Genomic DNA, 27000 nt, shown 5'->3' with positions numbered 1-27000 from the left:
TATGCATTGTGACCTGACTTAGCATTCATAACCCTGATCAGCTGCGAATAACAACTGGTAATACCACGCACTCTTGTCCACCAAATGTCTGAGTTATCGACATTATCCTCAACATACACCACGACTTTTCTTTTCTCACCACGCAACCGACTTGCCTCCCCTGCCAGTGCTACGTCACTGTCACCTGCTGAGGGCGCCACGATGACGTCACTGGATGGCGCGCTGAGGTCAACAAAAATGCCCGCCTCACTAAGTTTTTTCAACATTGTAGATTTCCTTTGGTCCACTTCACTTTCAAAGAGAATCATAACATCTCTGGCGTGGAGAGAGAACTGTCGCCTGGCCCTTGACTTGCCCTCTGTGCCGCGTAAATTGTGCTTTCTTTGGAATCTGAAGATATAAACAAACAGTCGCTGTAACTTAAAAGTAAATTTGGATAATCTAGTGGGTTGTGATAAAAAGCGCAATCACAAGAATCACTAATCTTTCTTAACCTTGGACACAAATATTAACAGACCGAATACTCATGCTTAAATAATGTCGATGGTGCAATATCCGTAAATTGTAACATAATCTATAATAGCATATCATAATATCACGATTATATAATTATGTAATCAAAAGCATGATCTGATATTTTTGCATCATGTGGCGAAGTACTAAACGTCAAACGATTATGTATGAAAAATTTATTTCTCTCCTACTTGCGTGAAAGATACAATTTCACATAAATACCGTTAGTTTCTTTATCAAAGGTTACTTCGTCTGAAGATTTAGTCACTAATATATCTACTTTTGAAATATTGTATTTTATATGTTTTTACTAATTATTTGTTATGTATTTTTTGTACTCCTCTTGTTTTTATAACTGTTGAACCTCTTATGAACAATACTAAAATGTAACATAACTAACAATTAAAAGTAATACAGTGAATAAGTGAGCCAATAGATTAGAAGATTGCGTTTTATTATTTTTATTCCTTTACAGAATCCTAATGTTTTCTGGTAAATATAAAGGTGCCACTTACCACTTTGCGAAGTGTGAATAATACGAGTCAGAAAGTTTGCCACTTCGTTTGCGCACTGCTCACAGTCACGTGGCTGACCTTTCGCGTGCCCTTGACCCCCATGATAAATGTGTTTCACAGGAGGTCCGTCAGTGGGAGCTGGGAAACCTGAAGGACTGTAGGGTCTGACATCAGGAAAATGTTGAGTTAAGATTGTTGACGCTTCTCTAACTACAGCTGGTGGACGTCTTAGAGGTCTTGTGAAAATCTCTGTTCGGCACACGGCTGGGCCTCTACTACCACGTGACTTTGTTACCCACATGCAGTCCTTATTGTTGTTGACTTTAAGTACAGCTTCCATTAAGTCTTTTACCTCCTCTCTGCAAATTCAGGAAGAAGTTATACGAGTGTATTTAATAAACAGCACCACCACGTCTATTTTACTTCTGTTCCAATATTTTTAATAATAATAACAACAATAACAACAAAAACAACAAAAACAAACGCGTGATTTTAATAGTACATTTTCACACTCGTGAGGTGCGTGCTTTTAACGTATGAAACAAGAACTAGAAACGGACAATATAAGGGGGACGATAAGATAAACAATAATACTGATTACTAATAAAAGAGAAACACAGAAAACACAAAGAGTACCAAAGGTCTGGGAGTGAAAACGGACAAGCATTGTGTAGACTGTTGTTAGTAGTAATGCTCAAAGAAAGAGATGTGTTTTAGTGCATGTTAAAAGGATTTAAAGGTAGGTAGGTGGCGGATACAGAAGGGGAGAGAGATTCATTGTTTTGCTGAACAGTAACTGAAACTACTGTGACCATAATTATGCTATTGTTCTGGTGACAGGGAGAGTTAGGATACAGTCATCTCACGAAGATCGTAGTCGTCTAGCTGGCATACAGGACAAAAAAACTTAGAAAAATAGTCAGGGCAGGAGACTATAAAGAAGTTAAAACACGGGTGGGATATATGTATACGTCTATTCATTCATTAATTCGTTCCTAGACCACGCAGATAGACGTGGCAGCTGAAAATGATCGCCATTCACATTGCCTTAGGCGAACATGTCCTTCATGTCACTTCTTCCTCCGGCCTCAGCGGCATCAGCTGCTCTCAAATGTCTTGTAAAGGACAGTCTTCAATAAAGTAAAGTGCCAGGTGACATGGACAAAACAGACTATCTTACACCCCACAACTGTTGCAAGTAACGGTTCTTGAATCTTACGAGCGTGGTGACCATGCTTTGTTTACAGTCATTTGTTTTATATTCTGTATACTATCTTCAAAAAAAAACTCTGTTTCTCAATATCTGGATTCTCCTTTTCATATCGACAAGCAAACTTTGCGTTTCCCATTTGTAAAAAGGTTGGGTTCTACGAGACTTGTGCAGATGTCCTTTTTAGTAAACCTGATGTGATGGTCGCGCCAGAACCTGTCTGACCTAGCCAATGATGTTGTTGCTGTTGTACTCCTGATGTGGATGTAGTGGAGCTGCTTTCCTGAGAGAGGATGGCTGTAATGTTTTGGGTGCAGAGTGCACTTACGATTGGTTGCGAGCAAGAATGTAAATCTGCCGCCAAGCACTCTTTAACCTTTTTCAACCAAGACGATCAGGCCAACAATTACCCCATTTAACATCTACAAAGTAATATGAATGAAATAAACGGTACTGTTTAACCATAAATAGCAAATGTTATAACTTCTGAGGCAGCGTCACTTATGATCAGGTAATCCAAAAAAAAGGCGAACACGTCACCCAGTATGCAACAGTTTGAACATGCGATAAATGCCTAATGTTTATATGATTTAAAAGAGAAATCGAACGTTAAAATTAGTAGAAGCAAACACACAAATTAGTAAATTAACGCTACTTACGTGTCACACTCCAGTTCATCAGCAATGATGTGCACTTGCTTCTTGCCTGAATGTTTGAATATTTCTTTTATCGCAGACCTTCTGCTCTTTGCGTCATGAATGTTAGCATGGTAAACAAAAACTTGTCCTCTCACCCCATCGTCTGACGGTCGTGTGGAGCTTTTTATCTTCAAACTTTGCTCGAATCGACTTTCTGATGTCTTGAGAATATACACATCATGACCCTCTGACAACCAAGACCTTCCAGCCAACATCAACATCGTCGTTTTTCCAGTTCCTGGCGGACCACAAATGAAGAGCCTGGGCTCCTTGAGTAAGTCTGTCATGTCCGGGTACAGTGTCAGCCGCTCAAACAGTTCTCCAGTCAACGACACAGCCTGGTCTAAGGTCTTGGGCAACTGGATGGGTTCACTGTCACCAGCATTGGAAACGTAGGAATGGTAGCAGGTCCACACACTCTGAAATAATCAACAACAAACAAACACATTTGTACGAACAGCAGAAACTCCAGAGCAAAAGGCATTTATTTTTTTGTCAGAAGCGATTAAAACCTTGTAAAACGATTTGCTAGTCACGTGAGTCATTTTGACGAAACAATCGCACAATGCTAGCTTTGTTATCTAATTATCCATTCTAAACGACAACAATAGCATTCAGGAATTGTGTGAACGTGCATGTCGTGACAAGTCCACATGCGTGGTAATAGTGTTTTATTTAGGATGTTGGAGAAACTTGTATTTCTTTGTTTTCGCGTGTCTCACCTGCTGATTACTTTCATGTACAAATCATCGTTCATTCCTATGTCGTCAGAACCGCTGGGTGTCAATAACGACCACCATTGTTGTAGGTCCTCAAGAACTCCTGACGCGATCTCACCAGGGTTTTGGGGGTCAGAAAGATGGTCAGCACATAAGCACACTCTGATGGGATTGTCAAGTAGGTTAACTGTGGGATTTTCGATGGTTTTAATAATAGGGTCGTCAGGGGGTTTGCGCATTGGATCGTAAGATGTTTTATCATTAGTGCTTGAGTTATTAGCACTGTCAGTGGCAGGACACTGGACTTCTTCCGGGAAACGGAATTCGGATATTTTCTCTAAGGAATCCGTGCAGACGCCACTTGCAGACTTATCGACGATTTTAATATTCAGCATTCCTCTAAGCTCCTGGACGACATATAAAAAAGCAATATAAACCTTTCTCATTTTCTAATAAATTTGGTGTCTTTCAATTATCTTAGTTTTTGTTACATTTACGGATGAAATTATATCGTTCTACCTCTTCCTTAACCATTATTCACCTTTATTGACCATCGGTTGTATTTATCTTCTGGTTTTCATATTGTTTGTTTGTTCTTTTGTCTCTCGTATATTGCTCATTTCTCGTTTATATGCTTAAGCGCTAAGATCATATTACTTAGGAGTATGAGTGTGCGCTATAAAGAGTTTCCATTATCATTATCATTATTATTATTATTAATGACTAATACAATATTTCCTTTAAATTTTCTTACAGCGTTCTCACACCTAAAGCTACTCAAAGAAACCAAATATTGTCTAACAAACAAATGTTAAAATATGTTATGATACTATTACATATTATTAACAATTTTATCTTAGGTCGTTACAAAGTACTCACCTCAGCCAAGCCCACATCCGCCTCTAGCGCACGCTGAAGTGATGAGACAGAGAGATGGGGGAAGATCAAGGTCTTTCGTACTGGAAGACACTGGCTTAGGTCTGACATCACGTGACTCACAATATCTTCTGCTTTCTTCAGCTGTTGTATGGCGTCTGACAAACAACAGAGTATAGTCGTGTCGTCCTCTTCGTCTCCTCTACTGTCGTCAGCAAGATCGACGTCTACTACAACGCCGAGGACAACACCATGTTGACGATGAATGATCATCAAGTCAAAACATTTTATTGTCTTGTTTTTCTTATCGAGGTCGGTGGCTTTTGGCAGTGTGTGTCCTGTAAAGGTGTCATCGCCATTCAGGTAGTCTTCGTACTCAAGCTGCGTCACAACGAACATGTTCTCGCGACTGTGGTCCGCCCAGTGACGTAAGCAGTACAGAACGCGCTGCACGTTCTTGTCGTGCGTCACAGCACGCGCGTCAGAAGATTGTGGAATGTTCACTACCTGATCGCCCACCTTGGTGGTGGTGTACCTGGTGGTGTTGAAGTACACGGGTGGCACGAAGAAGCAGCCTGTCATGATGTCAGGGAACATGTCTGTGACACTTTGCAGCAAGTAGTCGCTAAACTGTTGTGTCATCAACTGTCGACCTTTCTTACTCTGCCACAAATAACAATTATAATTCAAACTTAATATTGTTTTATAGTCCATGCAACTCTGTTATCTACTTTCAATAGTTTCAGGTTATTTTCTAGTCTCTTGCTTGTTATATAGTTTTATACAGCTGCTTAGAATTAATTATTTGTCTTATTTGAGTTTAATAAAGCAGTTCTTCCAATATTTCAGTCGTTAAAAATGTCATCTGACATAATAGAATTACGCATGTGTTTCATCGATAATAATATTTTGTGTCGTTTGAAAAGCTGGATAACATTTTTGTTAGTATTTGAATCAGCATTCGACGATGTAAGCAAAAGATCCGTGAATTTACCAGTTTTACTTTTGGTTTCTTTCCTTTGCTCCTGTTCGTCATGGGCATTCCCAGCATGGCTTGCTGTGCTTCATCATCTTGTCGTCCTCTGTTCATTGCTGGTCTAAGGCATAAGAACACCAGAGCATAATTATAATCACACACACAGTTTTTAACGCGCATGCCCAGACAGAACCATTGCTATGCAGCTCTATTTTATGTAAATAATTATAACTATACTGATAAATGAGCATTTTAATATCCATTCACCGACAATTCCAATTGATTTGAAAGAAATCCACATCATTTGTAGAATATCGTCTAATAATAATCCTCTTATTCTAAAGCTCCTACCTTGTCATCCCTGTTGGATTCAGATTTTATCTTAAAATTATCATTATTAATATTTACATCTCATTTAATTGTTGTAAAAGTTTCTATTTCTAAAGCTAAATATGAAAATATAAAAATATATTAATCATACTTTCTCCGTTTCAGAAAGATGAGAAGTGAAATTCCCAGAATTATCAAAACGACACCGGCAGTGATTCCTACGATAATAATGATGGTTCGAGTGGTGTCCTCTGTTTCATCTCTCCCACTCCCTTTATCTGAAAAATAACTTTTGCCTGTAAAACTATGAAAAATGATTTGTCGCATACTCTTACATCAACAAAATGATAAAAGTTTGCGAGGACTTCATCTCTTCTTTGTAAAAAACTACATTTTTGACATTGCTAACACGACCGCTAACTTCCATGCCCTTCATCTCAGGTGGATGAATTAAAAGCACTCGAGAGTTATAAATTTAGACCAGAAAAGTAAAAAAGAGAATTTGAGATTCCTAGAGTTTGTTAAGACAAATGTTAAAATAGTCAGCAGGTACCTTTTACCAGTTGACACATTTTTGTATCTCCAAAATTTGACACAAAACTGGCGTGTCCACAGGAGTAGTTGCTGTCACCATTAGGCAGACGTAGGATGAGATAAGATGAAATGTGTGGAAATAACTGGTAACCCGACTCTACCCAGCATTTAGGTTTTTGACCATCCCACCAGCAGTTCAGCACAAGATCTGTTCAAGAATATACAAAACAAGACAATTCTCAGTTGCTTCTTCACTGATATCTTGTTGTACTAATCATCAGCAACATCTTTGGTGTGTTCTGAACGAAATTGACAAACACATTAAATAAGAAGAAAGAAGGAAAGAAAAATAGTACAGGAGAGAGATCAGTCGTGACTGACTTGAAATTCTAGCACTAGTTTCTGATCTTTTTTAGAAGTCAAAGAGCAGCTACACAGTACTTTGTTCATCAGGCCCAGTGTGTCTGTACACAGTGATGTTGCTCTGAGTTTTGCTGACGTCCTCGTTGAAGTAGCAGGTCAGGTTGGCTTGGCCTTCTGGCCGCACTGGCACGATTTTGCACGTGTTATCTTCCCCTTCACAAACATAAATAACCATTAAGAAAAATAATAAAATATAAAAAGACAGAGATCAAATAATGTCACGGTAAAATTGCCAGGAGGAAGGAACATGGACAAGAGCAGGAATAAAAATAATTCACCGTGTTTACGGGACAGTATATGAAGTCTAACTGTACCTTCTTCTCTCAGCCATTACCATCCCTTATATACCAGGCATGTTTCTTATTGTACTGTTACTAGTTTTTTTATGTGCAGTTCATTAAGCTTTTGATAGTAAAACACGCTATACAAGTGACTCTTATTAATGTCAAGCGCTTTCAGTCCTGTTGTTGGAGAGAGGTGCTATAGAAATCTTCTTCTTCGTCTTCTTCTTCTTCTTATCATCATCATCATCATCATCATCATCATCATCATCATCATCATCATCATCATCATCATCATCATCATCATCATCATCATCATCATCAGTAGTAGTAGTAACGATATTTATTACAATGGTTGTTGTCCTCTCAGTTCATATCTGCTATCACGATAAATAGCTCAGAAAATAGCACACACATTTACAGATAATTACAAAATTACCTGCACTGCGATGGGCTTACTTACCTAGTTTTAACTTTAGTTCGCAGGCTTTCATGGACGTGGGGCTATATCCATCAACTTGACAACGGTACTCGCCTGTCTGATTTGAATTCACCCTCATGATAGCAACGCTAAGATGTGTGCTGACGATTTTATTGAATTTGTAGCCGTCCTTCAAATTGCAATATAATGTACCGCCAAGCCACAAACAGTCCACCACTGCAACTGATATTTCAAAAAAAAATTTTTATAAAAATGTCACATTTGTCCTTGCTCTTTCATGATGATGATGATGATGATGATGATGATGATGATGATGATGATGATGATGAAAAATATCTACATTGAATGTTTCCGTACTAGGATTGTTTTTGTAACCATAGTGGTAGATCGTTAAGTCTTTCTTGGTGACACTGAGATCCTCTGAGAAGTGACATGTCAGGACAGTATCCTGAAGCGGCTCCACAGAAGGTATAGAGCACGTGGTCTCTTCATCTGTAAAGACAGGGTAATTAGGTATTTGTATACCTCTCTGTGGTAGACAAATTCGTTTGGTAGTAACGACAACGACCAATCATTTAAAAAGGTACGAAAATAAAGACAACACAAGTGCTAAGTATAAGAAAAAGATCAGGCAACTGAGACACTATAAAAAAAACTTTAAAACACGCAATGTTACATCTTGTCCAGTTTTAAGACACACTTTCACCATCAGACACCCAATCAAGGGCACACCCACACACACGTCTGACAATTCATGTGTAGTTAAGCAGACACCTTCCATTACATTACTGTAAATGTGGTTTTAAGTTTAGGGATGAACACCGTATCCAAAGACGTATCACAAGTTAATTTTAGAGTTTTTACCGGAGGCAGACACCATCAGCAAGGCGATGCAAAACAGGAAGATCCTTCGAGTCATGGTCCAGAAGCAGTATTGAGGACGACGAGGTCGCAGACAGGTTTGATTTCTGTAAACTCATTTGTCAAGATAGAAGAAACACCCATGACAACAAAAAAATTAAAAAAAAAACGACTTTAAGCCGAGTTAGGGGCAGAATTTTAGTTGATGCCTTGGTTTAGTCTCAGCTGTTTCGTAATTATCTCCTTTTCTCCTTCTCCATTCCACCTACCCAGCCCCACCATCGTTAAAAAAACATGCACCGAAATACTGCATATAAAATAAAGACAAATACACGGAGGGAGATAAAATATCAGTTTAAGTAAACACAAAATCTTAGTAAAGTGCATAAAATAAAACCTGAACAACCAAACAAGACGGATATGCAGAGAGAGGTCGAGAAGAGAGAAACTGATCTCCTTCTCTCCATTTTTCAGATGTAATATATTTGTATACTTCATGCACAAAAGGAAAGTGTCTTTGTAGGAGAGATTCGGTCCTCAGACAGTCAGTATGTTGGTGGCTATTACCTCATCACAACTACGCAGCTTATTTTACAAAATGCTTTAATCCAAAACTACAAACTGATGACGGGAGTAGGGTATGAAGAATGGTGGATTAACATATACATGTAGCTTAAAAATAAATTATTACTATAACATCCTATTTTAATTTGATTGTTGTGTGTAACAGTGTGTTGAAGTCGATGTGCAGACGATGTGAAAAAATTCGATTAAATTCTAAACTAGACAAGTGCCTATATTTGTCTATAAATTTTTTATTAGTTTATTTAGTTTCAGTCACGTATTTGTAAACTGTCATTTTCAGAAAATGTGAAATCCATCCAGGTGTGATAAATTCCTGAGTAGAACAAAAATGCAGAGTATTGGCTGTTTTTCTCCTATTAGGTCACTAAAAAATGTGGATCTGAAATATCTTTTTTTGTAAAAACCTGTAATCTCCGCCTATCGTGAGATGGATAATGAGGAAGACAGAGTGCTTAACCCCAGATACGGTTACTCACAGTTCTCCCGTTGACTGCAGCCTTGGTACTGTACAGTCGGTTCAGTTTACCAGAAATAATGTTCTAGGAAACAGGAAAAAACACACCTGGACTCTAAAAGGAGTTCGTACTACAGCATAAGAAAAAGAATCTACGAATAGTTAAGCAAATGGGAATATCCGGTGTCAAGCTTAGGACAGATGTTCTATTTTTAGCCTACACTCGGAATCAGTCTCCGTCTTAGTGTTCCTTTCTGTCTCCTCCCACCCCCATATATATATATGAGTAGCTGCTAGAAGGAAGTAATATGGGCTTGAGCCTTTTCCTTTGTGTTCTACTAATATTATTGACCTCCTTGTTCTGTTTTCTCTTTGCACTCTAAACCATTTCTATAATGCAACAGAGTGTTATACTATGATTTTTTATACAATTCTTAACAGCATATTTTTCCTTAACTATCTTTACTAATTGATAACACTTGACTTTCGGTATAGGTCCATGGCAAAGTCATAATGACCTACTAGTAACTAGATATCACTTGAGACCGACCGCGGACATGTTAGTGTCCTCCATGTGGTAAATAAAGCTAGCATGTGTATATTGGACTCAAACTGCTCATGAAATATAAAACTGTGTCTTGCACCCATGAATTTAAAAACCGAGAATCCCTTAATAATGTGGTGAACATGACAGTGGGGACAAGGTCCGGCTGTTGTACGATAAACAACAATTTAAGTTCTCACACGGCAAAATAAAATAAAAGTGTCACGTGGTCAAATTTACTGCCTGAGAGGAGATTTTCATCCTGGACAACAAGTCATCACCTCGTCGTTAAGTATCACTTGCTAAATGTTTTATGATAAAGAAATGACAATGAACATGGCGAAATGTCCGAACTACAACTAGAGCAAAGATAGTTAAACATTCATATAAACAGAAACATGATGTGTTTGCATGTGTGCACATACACGTACAAAGGATATAGAGTGTTAGACTGTCACGTGTTTAACAAGGAACATAAACTTTGTGTCTACACAGAATCAGCTTCATTCCTGGCACGCATCTTGCCGACTAACTGAAGAGGGTTTGGAAATGAAAAACATTTTAAACTGTAGCACAGTGGGGTTACTTCACACTCAATCATTTTATAAAACTGCAAAATCGAATAATGAATGGCATTATGTTTCAGATGACGGAAGAAGTGAATAAAGTCCATTTGAAGATATTGTCACTCAATAACAAATAAATCTTGGTTCCTTTAGATGTCTTCAAATACAAACGACGAGAAAAAGCCGTTAAGCACAAGCAACTCAAGAGGAAGTATGTACATGTTGCACTCAAAATAAACAGTAAGAACGAATTTGCTAAAATATATTCTCATCGTAAACGCGCTTGTGAACAACAAATAAATTACAGCAAAAGAGAGAAGGACTGAGTGAGTTATTTGCCATTTCTCATAAAATCCGTATACTCTTTATTAAACTCTCACATATCTGTAGACAATATCACTGATACTTACGACTTTCCACAAAGCACGAAGAGTTCGAGCCAAGACACATGCACACTGTTCACATTCCCGGGGCTGGTCTTTCGTGTGTCCTAGAAGCTGATAATAAAAACTTCACAGGAGCTGGAGGTCTGAAGAATTTTAAAATACGACCTGTCGGAACTTGTAGACTGATATTTGTTATGCTTCTATAACCACAGTTGAGGACATGTAAAGGCAGTAGTTGTGTTCTTGACACCATTATGGGAGCTTACTTTATCATCTGATTTTTTTTTGTTTTTTTTTACTTTTTTATTCACAAATATGTCTTACTGATGTTCATGAGAATAGCAGTTTGAACGAGTTCTTTTATTTCATCTCTACAAGAAGGCAAACTGTGTTGAGCTGCACACTTAGTACACATAGCACCTACTTGTCGTCACTCGATCTGTTTAAATATATTTGGAGATGATTTGCTTTCTACACCAAGAAGTAGGTGCTATTGTTATTTGTAAATAACTGTCCCGTTAGTACAAGAATATTTTTGTCGCAGCAGAGTTATGGGATCTGTTGGAATATTTTGTAGTTTGTGTTACAGACATTATCGAATAAACTGTAGCTTAGGCCACTTGTAGTGGAAGAATTGTACTAGTGTAAAATATTGTCGATTATTATCTTGGGTTATTTATTTGCTGTTATTCTTACGCCTTTATTTATCTGTTCTTTGTCTGATATAAAGTCACGTGGGTTTCAGTATATCGGGTAAAGGGTAAAGGTAAAGGTGCCAGTTAGACCATTTTCTTATTCTTTCTTTGTCTCTCTAGCCTTTTACTTTCCTTATTATACTGGAATGTAATATATGGTACAAGTCCAATGGTTGTCAAAATATTTTGGTGGTGGATTCTTGTAAATTGGTCCCAGTGCCAGAGTGTCCACTTATATTTAAACTAAAATGAAATCGACTAAGAACTTATTATTTTCTGCCACTTGATTAAACTTTATTTACTTCATATTTTGCTTTGTGTTATGTCCGTGTAGCAAGTCGTGAGACATGTAATGAGCACAATTCAGGAGGCTACTAACAACAGCGGTCCACACATACTAAAATAGAGAGCATTAATTCCTGTAGCAACTTGTTCGTGATTTTTGTTTTGAATTGTCAAATACACAAAAAGTAATGAGTTTTGAAACATTTTGTATTGATAAATGTGCACGTTTGAGCTCATTTAATTAAGAAAACAGAGGCAGACATCGATGGTATGATTATCTCCCTTTTGACCTCTTCCTGTAGTAATTCTTGGCATGTATCTTGAGAACGAAACAAATGTATTTATCAAAAATGGCTGTTTAGTCCACATATCATCAGCATCATTACTGCTGTGCCCCTCCCTGACAGTAAATTATAAAAAGAAAATGTACTTGACAATAGCAGCACTTTGTTATAAACAATAATTTGAATTGTGGTTTACACTGATGGATGCGTGCTTGCGTTGTGCGTGTGTGGTCAGTGTATGTGTGTGCAAACGTTAAAGAAAATATTCCACTCTTAACTATCTTACAAATCTCTTTTAATTAAAAATTTCCTTCAAAATATTTCACAAGATGTTATACTGACAACGACACTAAAAGTAAAAAACGAGGTCTTATTTACACACAGGGAATGATATGACAGTAGGTCAGTTGTAATACGTCAACTGCAGTTCAGAAGATAACATGATGTGTGCATCCTTACAAAAAAGGGAAGAAGGTTTGGCAGTGTTACCTGTTCCTGTATATTACATGCTCTGTCTATCATTGCTGACTGAGTGAGACAGAAGAGAGAAAGGAACTCTTAACACGTAAAACTCAAGTGTATGCCCATCACGTGATATTTTTATGTTTTGTGACCTGACTTTCCATTCATAACCCTGATCAGCTGCGAAGAACAACTGGTAATACCACGCACTCGTGTCCACCAAATGCCCGAGTTATCGACATTATCCTCAACATACACCACGACTTTTCTTTTCTCGCCACACAACCGACTTGCCTCCCCTGCCAATGCTACGTCACTGTCACCTACTGAAGGTGCCGTGGTGACGTCACTGTCACCTGCTGAGGGTGCCGCGGTGACGTCAACAATAATATGGGCGTCTTTAAGCTTTTTCAACATTGTAGTTTCCGTTTGGTCCACGTCACTTTCAAAGAGGATCATAACATCCCTGGCGTGGAGAGAGAACTGTCGCCTGACCTCTTGCCTGACCTTTTGTGTCACGTCACTTTTGCCTTCTTCAGAATCTGAAGATACAAACAAACAGTCGTTGTTTCACAATTCGACGTTACAAAAATAGCTGTTGTTTGAAACTAAACTTCGATAATAAAGTGGGTACTTCTTATGAAACTGCTCAATCACTGACAGGATTGATCCGTCTTCACTTTACCACAATAACTAACATATTGAATATTCGTGCACATTAAATATCATCGTTGTTATCTTTACACAATGTAAAGCTAATATAAAGCATAGAATAATTTAAAAGATCATACATAAAGAATTTTTTGTCTTGCTTTCACCGACTTAAAGATTCTTTTTCACATAAATACCTTTCCCTAATCTACTTATCAAAATTTAATTAGTTTCGGTATTTAGTTACTAATATATTTACTCTGTTTCTGTTCGTTTTGTGTACTTGTTTATTTGTTTCTTTGCTTATATATTCTTCGTACTCTTCTTGTTTTTACAGTTGTTCAAGCTCCTATGGACAACAAAGACCATACAAGATAACGAAAAGCAAGGGCGATACTCATCCAATAATTGTATCGGTTCATTACAAGACTAACTTTTATTGTGTGGTTATGTTTCAAAGAATGTCAATTCTTCGGCCATTCTTCATAATGTCACTTACCACTTTGCGAAGTGCGAATAATGCGAGTCAGAAAGTTTGCCACTTCATTTGCGCAATGCTCACAGTCACGTGGCTGACCTTTCGTGTGCCCGTGACCCGCATGATAAATGTGTTTCACAGAAGGTCCGTCAGTGGGAGGTGGGAAACCTGAAGGACTGTAGGGTTTGACATCAGGAAAATGTTGAGTTAAGATTGCTGACGCTTCTCTCACTACAGCTGGTGGACATCTTAGAGGTCTAGTGAAGATCTCTGTTCGACACACGGCTTTGCCTCTACTACCACGTGACAGTGTTATCCACATGCAGTCCTGACTGTTGTTGACTTTAAGAAAGTTTTCTAGTAAGTCTTTTACGTCCTCTCTGCGAAAATCAAAGGAAGAAAATATACAAAAGCGATGTTCAACTGTACACCTATACTTCACACACAGCACCCATGCGTATTCTTTACTTCTCTTGCAATATTTAATCATCATCATCATCATCATCATCATCATCATCATCATCATCATCATCATCATCATCATCATCATCATCATCATCGTCGTCGTCGTCGTCGTCGTCATTTAAAAAAATCAACTTGTGATTTAAATAGTGCATACTCCCACTCATGAGGAACATGCTCTTAGCGCTTGTGACAAGAACGAGACAACATACGAAGAAAGAAAGGAAAAACAACAATACTGGTACTAATAACAAAAAAATATAGAACACGCAAAGAGATATCGGGTAGGAAACAAACAAAGGAGGGGTTCTGAAGAACTGTTGTTGGAAGTAATGCTTAAAGAAAGAGATGAGTTTTAGTGCGCATTTAAAGGATTTGCTTATGACAGACGGGAAAACCCTATTGTTTTTCTGCTTAGTAACTGAAAATCTTATGACCATAGGATGTTGTTCTGGTGGGAGGAATAGTTAGGGTAGTCATCATACGAAGAGTGTAGTTATCTCGTTGGCATATACGACAAGAGAAGTTTAGAGAACAAATCACGCCAGAAGTTTGCAAATCAATTAAAACACAGCTGGAATATATTAATTAGCCCCTTGAAAACGCGGATAAGAGTGGCAGCTAGGAAGTTCCGCCATTCACGCCTGTCATGGGAGAACAGATCCTGCACAGGACAAACAGTCCACTCCACGTTTGTAAGTTACTTCATCTTCTTGCTTTCTCGGCGTCGATCGCCCTCAAAGTACAAAAGAAAGTCTTCGATATAATACAGTGCCAGGTTACATGGCTAAACTAGACCAGCATCCTACGAGTGTTGTGACCATGTTTCGTACACATTCATTGTCTTTATATTCTCTCTCAAAATCAAGACAATCAACGTCCGAGTCCACCAAGTACAGTGCAATGAATTAATCTCTAACTTTGGCATTAAAGATTTCAGGAACTTTTTGGGTCTTGCTACTTTTCCAAATCAAAGTGAATTTAGGGGAATCTTTTGGCTGCGCTTTCTGCTAAACTTCAGCTTCAGCGTAATTAAGACAAGATGATGGTTGCTGCCTATGTCGGTGCACGGATATGTCTTCGTCTTGGCATTGTTGATGTTGGATTTGAAGCGTGCAAATAGCAAAATAAAGTAGATTTTCTTACGGACGAATAGTGAAACCATATAGTGAGCTCAATGTTCCCGTCCATTATTCGTTGTGCCTCTCTCGGGTGTTTTCTAAGGGAATCAAAGGGTCAGCTAAAATGTTAGGAGTGTAAGGCCCCTGTCATTAGTTTTGCCAAAGACCAAATTTACCTATTTTTCCTGCTCGTTGTTGGCAGGCGTCTGGACCGACCTTGGAGTCCCAGTCACCGAGTACAAGGATGCCCTTGTTCAGAACTTCTTTTATAACCTGTTCTACCTGTTGGTAAAGTTCTTTCACTTTATTTTACATGTGCATAGTTTCTGAAGCATGTACTTGGACAGAAGTAACATCGTTAGGTCTCTGCTTGATACGAGTGTAAGACTGTATCGCTCTAAACACTTTACATGTGTACCAGCAAGCCTAGCGTACCAGAGTTTATGGCCGTTGTCCTTTACTCTCTTCAGAGATCCTGACCATCAGAACAAAGCATATTTATGTAGCTCAACTACCAAGAAGCAACACAAAACTTTTGCTGCAAAGGTCATGTGTGTATCTTTACATGCATGATTAGTATTTATAATACTTTATAAAATATGCATAAATGTCAGGAATGCAGTTTATATGCATACGTAAAAAGCGCGGAAGTAGAAATAAACATTTGGTAAAGTCGAGTTCACTCTAGGGAAATTATAAGAGGCACACATTGGTTGACATAACATTTGAGAAAGCACACGTGTGTGTGTGTATAAAGAAGAAGTTCAAAAGTCAGCAAGTAAGAAGTAATTCCTTGCCTAGCCAAGGTAGCGTTTGCAAACCTTTTTGTTATTTATTTTATTCTATTCCAATGTTTTATTTCTGGCTTTGTTAACGACATTGGATGTGTGGAAAAATCTGTGAAGCCATAAGACGTATTTGGCTAAATTAACAGGTGCGTGAGATAGAGGTAGATGATGTAGTGTAAATGAGAAGGAAATAGTGTATAGAGAATTAATACAGATGAATTGTAAGGAATTATTTAGAGGGGAGTTGCTGCAACTCGGACGCGCAGGATGTTGGCGAGAGGCACAGACTGAGAACAAAACCAAAATCTTTAGATGCTTGTAAAGGAAGAGGACATTATGGTTGTGACCTTGGTCCACAGGGCCTGAGATTTGAGAAGTGTGTCTCGTAGATGATATCTTTATGTTTTAAGTTATTTGCTTACTTGTAGGGGAGTCACTTTTAGACCAGGACTCCTTTCAATACTAATTATGGTAAACCCACTGGCAGATGTTTATTTCATGTAGAGAGAAATAAAACGTGTCAGTGCCTGTGCCTTGACGCAGTGAACTGAGCCATGACAATATATTAATAAATATATAATTATAACTTTTGGCACCGGCTCAGTTAAATAATCGGTTAATAGAAAGTCCAACTTCATATATATTTTTCGACCACTCTTGGATGATTTATAACTTTATAAAATTACGAGTTTTACATGGCCCTAATGCAGCGGTTCTCAACCTGTGGGGCGCGACCCCCTGGGGGGTCGCGACGTGCCTACAAGGGGGTCTCGAAGGTGGTCATTTTTTAAAGTTCTTATACTGGTATTAGTGAAATTAGTTACATTGTGTAACCGAGTGGTGAGGGCGATCAAACTCCAAATCTCTTCTCCCTATTCAAGTACACTGTCTCGCAATGCAGTGACTTCTCACTTCCAAAACTCAAAACACAATCCCCCTCTCAACAATTAAGCCTCCAATCTCCCTCCTCTCAGCTTTTGCCCTCTCTCTTCCCCAATCTCTCATCGCTGACTCCCTCTCCCTCTCCAGTCACACCTCTCTTTTTTTTTTTTTTAAACATCTAAAAGGCAACCATTCAGGAAACGTCCATCATTCACACCCTTTCATTCGCACGTGCTCAGTCCTAGTACTCTATAGGTCCCCGACAGAAGGCCATGACCAGACAAGGGAAGGACACCACCATATTACAAACAACTGACAAGATGAATGCTTTCGTCCGAAAAATTTCGTTGTGGACGCAAAAGATACTCCAAGAAAATATTTTTGATATGTTTCCGTGCTTGTGTAAGTGCAAGCTGACGTTAACTTGAATCTTAATCAGGTTGAAGAATGTAATTATTGCCCATCTAAGCGGACTGCAAGAAAGGTTTCAGCATTATTTCTCTGAAATTGATGTGACTAAATACGATTGGATTCGTAATCCATTTCTGGCTGATCCTAGCACAAGCGGGTTGTCCACGCAAGAAGAAGAGCAGCTCATCGACCTTTCGAGTGACCAATCCCTGAAAATGGTCTTCCAAACAACACCAGTGCCAAAATTATGGATTAGCGTCAACGGTGAATATCCTCTCCTTTCTGAGAAAGCAATGAAAGTTCTGCTGCCATTTTCAACTTCATATATGTGTGAGCAAGGATTTTCAGCATTGGCAGCACTGAAGTCGAAATACAGAAATCGTGTGGACGCAGAGGTTGGGCTGCGAATAGCAGTGGGTACGAACATAGAAACACAGGTTTGCTTCTCTATGCAACAGCAAGCAGGCTCAACCTTCTCATTAATCAAAGTGAGTGTCCAATAAAATAATATTTATTAGCACCGCAGAATTTGCTTTAGTAAAATTTCATTAACAGTTATACTTCTTGCAGATACAAACTTTGTTCTTCCGTTGTTGATTTCCTCGACGCAGCGTTCGAGGTTAGCTAAGGCTCCCCCCCTCTTCCACCGACCTAGCTGGCTAAGGGGGTCGCGGACGTACCGGTGTTCGTCAGGGGGGTCGCCACATGTAAAAGGTTGAGAACCGCTGCCCTAATGATTGGATAATTTTAAAGAAAAGAAACCCGTTAATTCTAGGTGAAACAGACAATACACACAGCTTAATAAATTAACGCTACTTACGTGTCACACTCCAATTCATAAGCAATGATGTGCACTGCCTTCTGGCCTGAATGTTTCAGTATTTCTTTTATCGCAGACTTTCTGCTCTTTTCGTCATGAATGTTAGCAGAGTAAACAAAAACTTGTCCTCTCACCCCATCGTCTGACGGTCGTGTGGAGCTTTCCATCTTCAAACTTTGTTCTAATCGACTTTCTGATGTCTTGAGAATATACACATCATGACCCTCTGACAACCATGACCTTCCAGCCAACATCAACATCGTCGTTTTTCCAGTTCCTGGCGGACCACAAATGAAGAGCCTGGGTTCCTTGAGTAAGTCTGTCATGTCCGGGTACAGTGTCAGCCGCTCAAACAGTTCTCCTGTCAACGACACAGCCTGGTCTAAGGTCTTGGGCAACAGGACGGGTTCACTGGCACCAGGCATAAAAAACGTAGGAGTAGTAGCAGGTCCACACACTCTGAAATAATTAACAACAAACAAATAGATCTGTACAAACAGAAACTCAAGAACAGCAGGTTTTTTGTCGAAGCGACTGAAACTTTGTAAAACGATTTGCTAGGCACATGAGTCATTTTGATGAAACAATCGTACAATACTAACTTTGTCCTCTAATTAGCCATTATTAACGACAACATTGACATTTAGGACACGTGTAAGTGTGCATGTAGTGTCCGCATGCGTGGTAATAATTTTTTAGTTAGGATGTTGCAGAAACTTGTACTAGTTTAATTTCGCGTGTCTCACCTGCTGATTATTTTCTGGTACAAATCATCATTCATTTGTTGGTCGTCGGATCCGCTGGGCGTCAAAACCGACCACCATTGTTCTAGGTCCTCAAGAACGGTTTGCGTGACATCACTTGGATTTTGGAGGTCAGAGAGGTGGTCAGCACACAAGCACGCTCGGATAGGATTGTCAAGTATGGTAGCTTTGAGATCATTGAAGGTTTTAATGATAGAGGTGTGGTCAGCTGTGGCTGTAGTGGCGGAATCGTCGAGCTTTCTAATAGCATGATCAGATGACAGACTAGAGGTGGAATGGTCGACGTGTTCGGGAGTTTGAAGTCTGTCGGCAGATATTTTCTGTAAGGCATCTGTGGATACTTCGCTCGCAGACTTTTTGAAGATTTTAACATTCAATATCCCTCTAAGCTCCTGATAGACATATGAAAAAGCAGTATAAAGATTTCTTATATTTTTTGATAAAATTACATGTCTCTCAATTATCATCTTTTGTTCCATTTACGTATAAATTATTTTGTTTCCCCTCTTCATTAAACATTACTCCTAACAGCTTTATTTATCCTTGGTATGCTGTAATTTATCCTTCTGTATGTTATACATTGTTTCTTCCTCTGTCTAGCTTATGCTGCTCATTCTTTTTCTTAAGTCTTAGTAGCATACTTCCTAGCAGCTTCAGGAGGCGCTATAAAACTTTTACAGTATTATTACTGACAGTAAATATTTCCTTTAAATTCTCTATAAGCGTCCACACACCTGAAGTTACTCAAAAAGAACAAAAATTTTATAGTAAATGAATATTTCAATCAGGGCTTCTGCTAAGGCTAAATTCTTTGGGGTCCCAGGGACCCCTTCTTCAGATTTCTAAGGGGTCCAGGCTAACTCTAAGGGGTTCCTTTACAAATTTGAAAAAAAAACCCCAACAAATCAACTACTTTGTTCAACTGCCTTTCAGTCACACAACAATAGATTGGGCTACGACGTCAGACACTACTACTTACCCAATTTTGTATGTTCTTCGCCCAAATTTGAAGGGGTCCCAGGGGAACCCATTAACGAAAATTGAAGGGGTCCTCTGAACTTTTAATGCGTATTGTACGCAATTTTTCGCGTAAGCAGAAGCCCTGTTTCAATATTATATTATTAGCATATTATTATCAATTATATTTTGTTGTAATTAATAGTAACATTTGTTAATAAATCAAGGTCGTTCCAAAGTGCTCACCTCGGCCATGGCGACATCCGCCTCTAACGCACGCTGAAGTGATGAGACAGAGAGAAGGGGGAAGATCAAGGTCTTTCGTATTGGAAGACACTGGCTTAGGTCTGACATCACGTGACTCACAACACCTTCTGCTTTCTTCAGCTGTTGTATGGCGTCTGACAAATCACTGAGTACAGTCTTGTCTTCCTCTTCGTCTCCTCTACTGTCGTCAGCAAGATCGACGTCTACCACAACGCCGAGGACAACACCATGCTGACGATGAATGATCATCAAGTCAAAACATTTTATTGCCTTGTTTTTCTTATCGAGGTCGGTGGCTTTAGGCAGTGTGTGTCCTGCAAAGGTGTCATCGCCATTCAGGTAGTCTTCGTACTCAAGCTGCGTCACAACGAACATGTTCTCGCGCCTGTGTTCCGCCCAGTGACGTAAGCAGTGCAGAACGCGCTGCACGTTTTTGTCGTGCGTCACAGCACGCGCGTCAGGAGATTGTGGAATGTTCGCTACCTGATCGCCCACAATGGTGGTGGTGTACCTGGTGGTGTTGAAGTACACGGGTGGTACGAAGAAGCAGCCTGTCATGATTTCAGGGAACATGTCTGTGACACTTTGCAGCAAGTAGTCGCTAAACTGTTGTGTCATCAACTGGCGAGCTTTCTTACTCTGTCAGAATAACAGTTACAATGCAAAGTCAATATTGCTTTCCAGTCCATGCATTTCTGTAATCTACTTTCAATAGTTTCATATTATTTTCTAGTCTCTTGCTTGTTATATAGCTTTATACAGCTACTTAGAACTATCTGTCCTATGTGAGTTTAATACAGCAGTTATCCCAATATTTCAGTCGTTAAAAATGTGATCTGAAATAATAGAATTACTCATGTGTATGTGTTTCATCGATAATAATATTTTGTGTTGTCTGAAAAACTGGATAACAATTTTGTTTGTATTTGGATCAGCGTTTAACCATGAAGCCAAAGATTTGTGAATTTACCAGTTTTACTTTTGGTTTCTTTTCTTTGCTCCTGTTTGCCATGGGCACTCCCAGCATAGGTTGCTGTGCTGCATCATCTTGTCGTCCTCTGTTCATTGCTGACCTAAGGCATAAGAACACCAGAGCATAATCACAATCACACACACACACCGCTTTTAACGCGCATGCGCAGACAGAACCATTGCTAAGCAGCTCTATTTTATGTAAATAATTATAACTATACTGATAAATTAGCATTTTAATATCCATTCACCGACAATTCCAATTGATTTTAAAGAAACCCACATCATTTGTAGAATATCGTCTAATAATAATCCTCTTATTCTAAAGCTCCTAGCGTGTCGTCACTGTTGTATTCAGTTTTTATCTTAAAAATATCATTATTAATATTTACACCTTATTTAATTGTTTTAAATGTTTCTATTTCTAAAGCTAAATATGAAAATGTAAAAATGTATTAATCCTACTTTCTCCGTTTCAGAATGATGAGAAGGAAAATTCCCAGAATTATCAAAACGACGCCGGCAGTGATTCCTGCGATAATAATGATGGTTAGAGTGGTCTCCTCTGTTTCACCTCTCCCACTCCCTTTATCTGAAAAATAACTTTTGCCTGTAAAACTATGAAAAATGATTGGTCGCATACACTTACATCAACAAAATGATAAAAGTTTGCAAGGACTTCAGCTCCTCTTTGCAAAAAAACTACATTTTTGATATTGCTAACACGACAGCTAACTTCCATACCATTCATCTCAGGTGGATGAAGTAAAAGCACTCGAGAGTTATAAATTTAGACCAGAAAAGTAAAAAAGAGAATTTGAGATTCCTAGAGCTTGTTAAGACAAATGTAAAAATAGTCAGCAGGTACCTTTTACCATTTGACACATTTTTGTATCTCCAGAATTTGACACAGAACTGGCGTGTCCACAGGAGTAGTTGCTGTCACCATTAGGCAGACGTAGGATGAGATAAGATGAAATGTGTGGAAATAACTGGTAACCCGACTCTACCCAGCATTTAGGTTCTTGACCATCCCACCAGCAGTTCAACACAGGACCTGTTCAAGAATTTACAAAACAAGACAACGGCTTCTTCACTGATATCTTCTTGTTATATGCCGCTTTCTCAAATTTATCATACCACAGATCACATTAAATCAATGCATTTATAAAATGAAAAACAGAACTTAATTTTAACGGGTTTCTTTAAATTACTGACAAACTGTAATTGCGGACCAGAAAGACCGATACGTGTGTACATTTTCACTTATTATTTCACAGTTTGTCTGAGGTTAAAAATGTTTCTCAAACTTGCTCGTTACAGAAACACATTCACCTAATAACTTGCATATTTTATTAATACTTAGTGATTTGTATTGTCGAGTGTAATATGTAATATTATAACTATAACTGGCTTATTTTCTCTTCTTGAAATTATCTTCTTCCTCTTTATTTATAATTACATATCAGCAATATCTTCTTTGGTTTCATTTGAACCATCATCAACACAATCATCGAATCAAGGAAAGAAGGAAAAAAGAGAAGAGAAATGAGTTGTCACTGATGTGATTAGTTCCTGATCTTACACGACAAAGAGCAAATAAACAGTACTTTGTTCATCAGTTCCCGTGTGTCTGTACACAGTGATGTTGCTCTGGGTTTTGCTGACGTCCTCGTTGAAGTAACAGGTCAGGTTGGCTTGGTTAGGTCTATCCGGGATGATATTGCACCTGTTATCCTTTCCTTTACACGAAATGAAATAATCACACAAAATGATCCAAAGAAAAGAAACAAAAGGCAAAAAAGTAACTCATCTCACAGTCTAGTAAAGCAGGAAAGCAATTAGCTTATCCTACTTACAGAATAGTATGTGAAATCTTATCCTCTTTTTCCATCGTCTTAATTATTACATCAGGACATGTTTCCTGTCAGGTTCTCAAGGGTAACTTTCAATCAAACCAGTGGCCTTCTGCTCCACGGGCAAATGAATTCACCAGAGACCTTTAGTTATGAAGCCATGGTAAGTCGTTATACAGTAAATTATAAAGGAAAATAGTAACATTTAGAGAAAAATTAAAACATTAATTTCAGCAATTTCCTGTTATTCATTCTTATTGACCCTGTTATTTCAGTTCTAACCACAAATAGCCTGTGTTTCTGATACATTACTTTCTTATATGACTATACTAGGTTAATTTACCAATTTTTAACTTGAATTCGCAGGTTCCCAGGGAGCTGGGTCCAAATCCTGCGACTTGACAGGCGTAAGAACCCTCATGAGTGTTATTCACTTTGGTGACTGTAGCGCTGAGATGTGTGCTGACTGTTTTACTAAAGCTGAACCCAAGCTTCGAAAAGCAGTCTAATTTGCCACCCAGCCACCAACAGTCCAGTACGGCATCTGAAAAAAATCATAACATTATATAAACAAAGATTATTTTTGTTTTAACGATGACCACGACGACCAGGACGATGATGAGGATGAGAAGGAGGAGGAGGAGAATTGAATGTTTGCCTACCAGGATTGTTTTTGTTAACATAGTGGTAGACCGTGAAGTCTTTCTTGGCGAGCCCGAGGTCCTCGGGAAAGTGACATATCAGGACAGTATCCTGAAGACGCTCAACAGAAGGCATAGAGCACGTGGTCTTGCCATCTGTAATGACAGTGTAATTTGGTGATTTGTTATTTCTATTTTTGTGGTAAATGGATTAGGTTTTGATACAAAAATTGCTTTTACACTGGTTCAAGAGAAAAGATGTAATAAAAAATGTAAACGGCAGGGACAACAACTTAAACCCTTTCCACAGACACGATTTCATCAAAATAATCATTCAACTAAAGCTTTTTGCGTCGAGCGCGTAACTCCGCCTAACCTTTCCCAAGTGTTCATGTTTTTGTCATTGGAATGAAGACGTTTACTGAACTAGTAATATGACTAATTAATCGTAATAATTAATCATAATAATTAATCATAATAATAATAAAACATGTGAGGGGCGTACTCACAACGCTTGAGACAAGAATGAGGCATAGCATATGAAGGATGGAAAGATAAACAACAGAACTGATGACTAATAAAAAAAAGTCGCAAAGATAAATCGGTAACAGCATAGAGAATTTGATTCTGCAAAGGAAGACGAGTAGGGGAGAAGTCAATAGACGAGAAAGATATTATCATATCCTTTGTTTTAATTAGCAAGTACATGAATGTTTCCTCATCTCAGTCAAGAGCACAAAAGACGCTGTTGTATTTAAACAAAACTTTTCCGGCTTGAAACTTAGAAGGAAAATAGTTCGAAACACCAGTGTCTATCATTTTGCTGTAACATGTTTGTCTATTAAATTGTGGTAGACAGACTATAGAGACAGCCTTAATCACAGAAAAAAAAGTAAGACTAGAAAAATTGAGGAAGAAAGGTAGAAAGAAATGTACAAGGGTTAAATATACTTACTATTGGCAGATACTTTCAGAAAGATTAGAAATAAGAGGCTAATCACTCGAGGTATGGTCCAGAACCAGCTTTGAGGACGAAACCGAGTTCTACAGCTATCACGTGATCGGATGGCCATTGTGATCTCTCCCACCTCAGCTGTGAGGAAAAAATACGAATTAGGAACTAAACAAAGAGCCCAACAAAAGTAGGGTGAGGATTAGTGTTTTACGTTATCTACCATCTCATGCAATCACCATAGCAACCTCTATACAGGTGTACGTACAAATGTCCTTGTGCCAGAGAGGAGGTCTGTCGGCCCGAGATAAGATATACTATAAGAAGAAATACACGTGAACATTGTACTCAGGTACGTGTACACAGATAAATATTATACAGGTGGATGATAAACTGTGGTTTATACGTAATAGTACTCATATTAATCGCGTTACAATCGCCAGTATGCAACTCCGAACCGCTTTTCCTTCTTGGTACCTAGAAACTGCGAGAGGTTTTTCATAGCGGGCCAATAATACCATAAACAAATGCGTAGAAACATGTTCTGACAAGAAGATAGGCTTACTGATATAAACGATATCTTTTTTTATTCTTACTGTGACAGTCTATCAGCTTAACCTGAATCTCTCGGCACAGATAACGGCTGCACGCGCTACTTAAAATATATTCCGAGAAAGATGTTACAATGAAACGCAATTCTTTCAATGATCAAATTATCTGTAATTTATTTTTGTGTTTTCGAGCACAAATCCTTTTTTGTAGAATCTATTATTAAATGTCAGAGATTCACGAATAATTTAAACGCATAAGAGATTTGGCGCCAGGAAAAATGAAACAAAGAAACATCTTAAATAAAAGTAAGCAAAACAATTCTGCGACAGCCTGGATTGTTCAGAGCTACTTAAATAAAAAAGAATACTGAAAATTAGGACCGAGGCACAAAATTATGCTTTGAACATACCCGATCGACCGGTTGCTGGCAATGGCGGTAGAGTCACCACCACAGGGTCGCTAAAGGGAGACAATGCTCATCATCTTCTAATCATCAGCACAAACCTCTATCCGTTGAGGTTATTAGTCTTTAGTTGTCAATTATCATCACTTCACTGTTGGGTTAATAAAAGTGATGATTTAGAGATGCTGTGTTTTGTTCTAGCACCTTGCACAAAGTAGAAAGAGGAATTTACTTGCCTGTGGGTGTTCTACCTTTTCGGATTTTCCCGATTTTTTGGAAAATAATCTTTCTTGTCTATGTCTGGTTGTAACAGAGATAGAAATTTTCCTTTGTTGCTGGGAGCTCCCACAATCAACTCCTACCCTACTACAGTTACGTGACAGTTGTTAGGCAGATTTACACCAAGGTTTTGTGATATCGTCCCAATGATCTTGGAATACCACTGAGGTAGAAATTAAACTATAAATGCGTGCTCATATACGTACAGAGTACAACACAGAAAACTATAAAACAACTTTGACAGGGAGTTTGTCCTATACCTAACGCCATAGAGAGAACTATTGATGCCTCGTAGAATCTATCACTAAATGCTAATCTTCCTGCCATGATTACTGATACCTAATATGTTTCCCCATTGTATTGTTCTCCCCATTGGCATATCTACCAACCGCTAGCTTAGGACAAGGGCGCTAATCCACGGTTGTTGAAATTAATGGCGTTAGGAAGCGCTTTTTACTTCCTAGGTACTTACATTTATGAGTGGGAAAGAAATTGTATGGGATGGGTTTCATAGAGGAAACGCATGGAGAGGTTTAATACTATTAGATACTCCAAATCTTCACTACATGACTGATAATTCTCTTGCCAGGTTTCAACGAGTCGTGCCTTGGTAATACATGCATAGAAACAAGTCAACTAACCTGGTGAATTTACTAACTTGCCTGTCTATTTCTTTGGGTTTTTTCTTTTTTTTACCCTATCAGTATGTTGTGATGAAAGCTAGATGTAATATATTCTTGAGTACTCTTCAGCTAAAAAATAAATAATAGGCATCCATTTCACGATAATATATTCCTTTCCTAAAAATATCTTTGTCAAGAAATTTATGTTTTGCTGTGAATAATTTGCAGATAGCTGTGCAGAATACAACATAGTGTATATGTGTAACAAACATTGCTATATTGCTAATTGTTTACCTCTCTTGTTACCTCCCTTTATTAACTGTCAGCGTGTAATTTCTGAACTGATGCACACAGTCGAGTACGAGAAAAGAGAAAGATCGAGACAGAGAGAGAGATAAGAAGGGAGTTCTATACACACATGTTTGTACATGTACGTTCTTGTTTGTGTAAACAAATGTGTGAAAATAATAAGTGTTATAAAT

General features: G+C 38.4%; 2 protein-coding genes across 5 annotated transcripts; both read right to left on the bottom strand.

Annotated features, from left to right (window-relative positions):
* LOC112575928 lies at positions 1 to 9694 on the bottom strand. 2 transcript variants are annotated; one of them, XM_025258072.1, is made up of 13 exons: positions 9440 to 9694; positions 8382 to 8485; positions 7875 to 8009; positions 7539 to 7739; positions 6813 to 6947; positions 6391 to 6579; positions 5989 to 6115; positions 5535 to 5628; positions 4535 to 5194; positions 3659 to 4062; positions 2898 to 3355; positions 1029 to 1387; positions 1 to 390 (listed from the first exon to the last, which is right to left on the bottom strand). In XM_025258072.1, exons 2-11 carry the CDS (start codon positions 8434 to 8436, stop codon positions 3280 to 3282), a joined length of 2076 nt encoding a protein of 691 aa, XP_025113857.1. In that variant the 5' UTR covers positions 8437 to 8485; positions 9440 to 9694; the 3' UTR covers positions 1 to 390; positions 1029 to 1387; positions 2898 to 3279. The 2 variants fall into 2 exon arrangements, with proteins under 2 accessions (XP_025113857.1, XP_025113856.1); XM_025258071.1 differs by having other exon boundaries at positions 5526 to 5628; positions 9440 to 9693.
* Positions 9695 to 12459: 2765 nt separating this feature from the next.
* Positions 12460 to 25823, bottom strand: LOC112576075. Of its 3 annotated transcripts, none has more exons than XM_025258309.1 (13): positions 25623 to 25823; positions 24665 to 24802; positions 23731 to 23865; positions 23412 to 23612; positions 22823 to 22954; positions 22081 to 22269; positions 21678 to 21822; positions 21211 to 21313; positions 20220 to 20879; positions 18999 to 19408; positions 18253 to 18711; positions 13790 to 14148; positions 12460 to 13181 (listed from the first exon to the last, which is right to left on the bottom strand). In XM_025258309.1, the coding sequence occupies exons 2-13, from the start codon at positions 24780 to 24782 to the stop codon at positions 12778 to 12780; spliced, it is 3315 nt and encodes a 1104-aa protein (XP_025114094.1). In that variant the 5' UTR covers positions 24783 to 24802; positions 25623 to 25823; the 3' UTR covers positions 12460 to 12777. The 3 variants fall into 3 exon arrangements, with proteins under 3 accessions (XP_025114094.1, XP_025114095.1, XP_025114096.1); XM_025258310.1 differs by having other exon boundaries at positions 21220 to 21313; XM_025258311.1 differs by having other exon boundaries at positions 21678 to 21804; positions 25623 to 25819.
* Between the last annotated feature and the right edge of the window lie 1177 nt (positions 25824 to 27000).

Source organism: Pomacea canaliculata, linkage group LG11, assembly GCF_003073045.1.
Source record: "Pomacea canaliculata isolate SZHN2017 linkage group LG11, ASM307304v1, whole genome shotgun sequence".
NCBI lineage: Eukaryota > Metazoa > Mollusca > Gastropoda > Architaenioglossa > Ampullariidae > Pomacea > Pomacea canaliculata.
Note: the sequence above shows the minus strand (reverse complement) of the source record. Positions and strands in the feature narration are given on the sequence as shown.

Bases quoted from the DNA above. Each gene is read 5' to 3' on its own strand.
- LOC112575928 (XM_025258071.1), bottom strand. From the start codon at position 8,436: ATGACTCGAAGGATCTTCCTGTTTTGCATCGCCTTGCTGATGGTGTCT. The intron at 6,580-6,812 runs GTACTGTGTAGC...ATTCTTGAACAG, and splicing joins CACTGGGCCTGATGAACAAA to ATCTTGTGCTGAACTGCTGG. The intron at 5,195-5,525 runs GTAAATTCACGG...TATTTGTGGCAG, and splicing joins AGAAACCAAAAGTAAAACTG to AGTAAGAAAGGTCGACAGTT.
- LOC112576075 (XM_025258309.1), bottom strand. From the start codon at position 24,782: ATGGCCATCCGATCACGTGATAGCTGTAGAACTCGGTTTCGTCCTCAA. The intron at 23,613-23,730 runs GTAGGCAAACAT...GATTTTTTTCAG, and splicing joins TGTTAACAAAAACAATCCTG to ATGCCGTACTGGACTGTTGG. The intron at 20,880-21,210 runs GTAAATTCACAA...TTATTCTGACAG, and splicing joins AGAAACCAAAAGTAAAACTG to AGTAAGAAAGCTCGCCAGTT.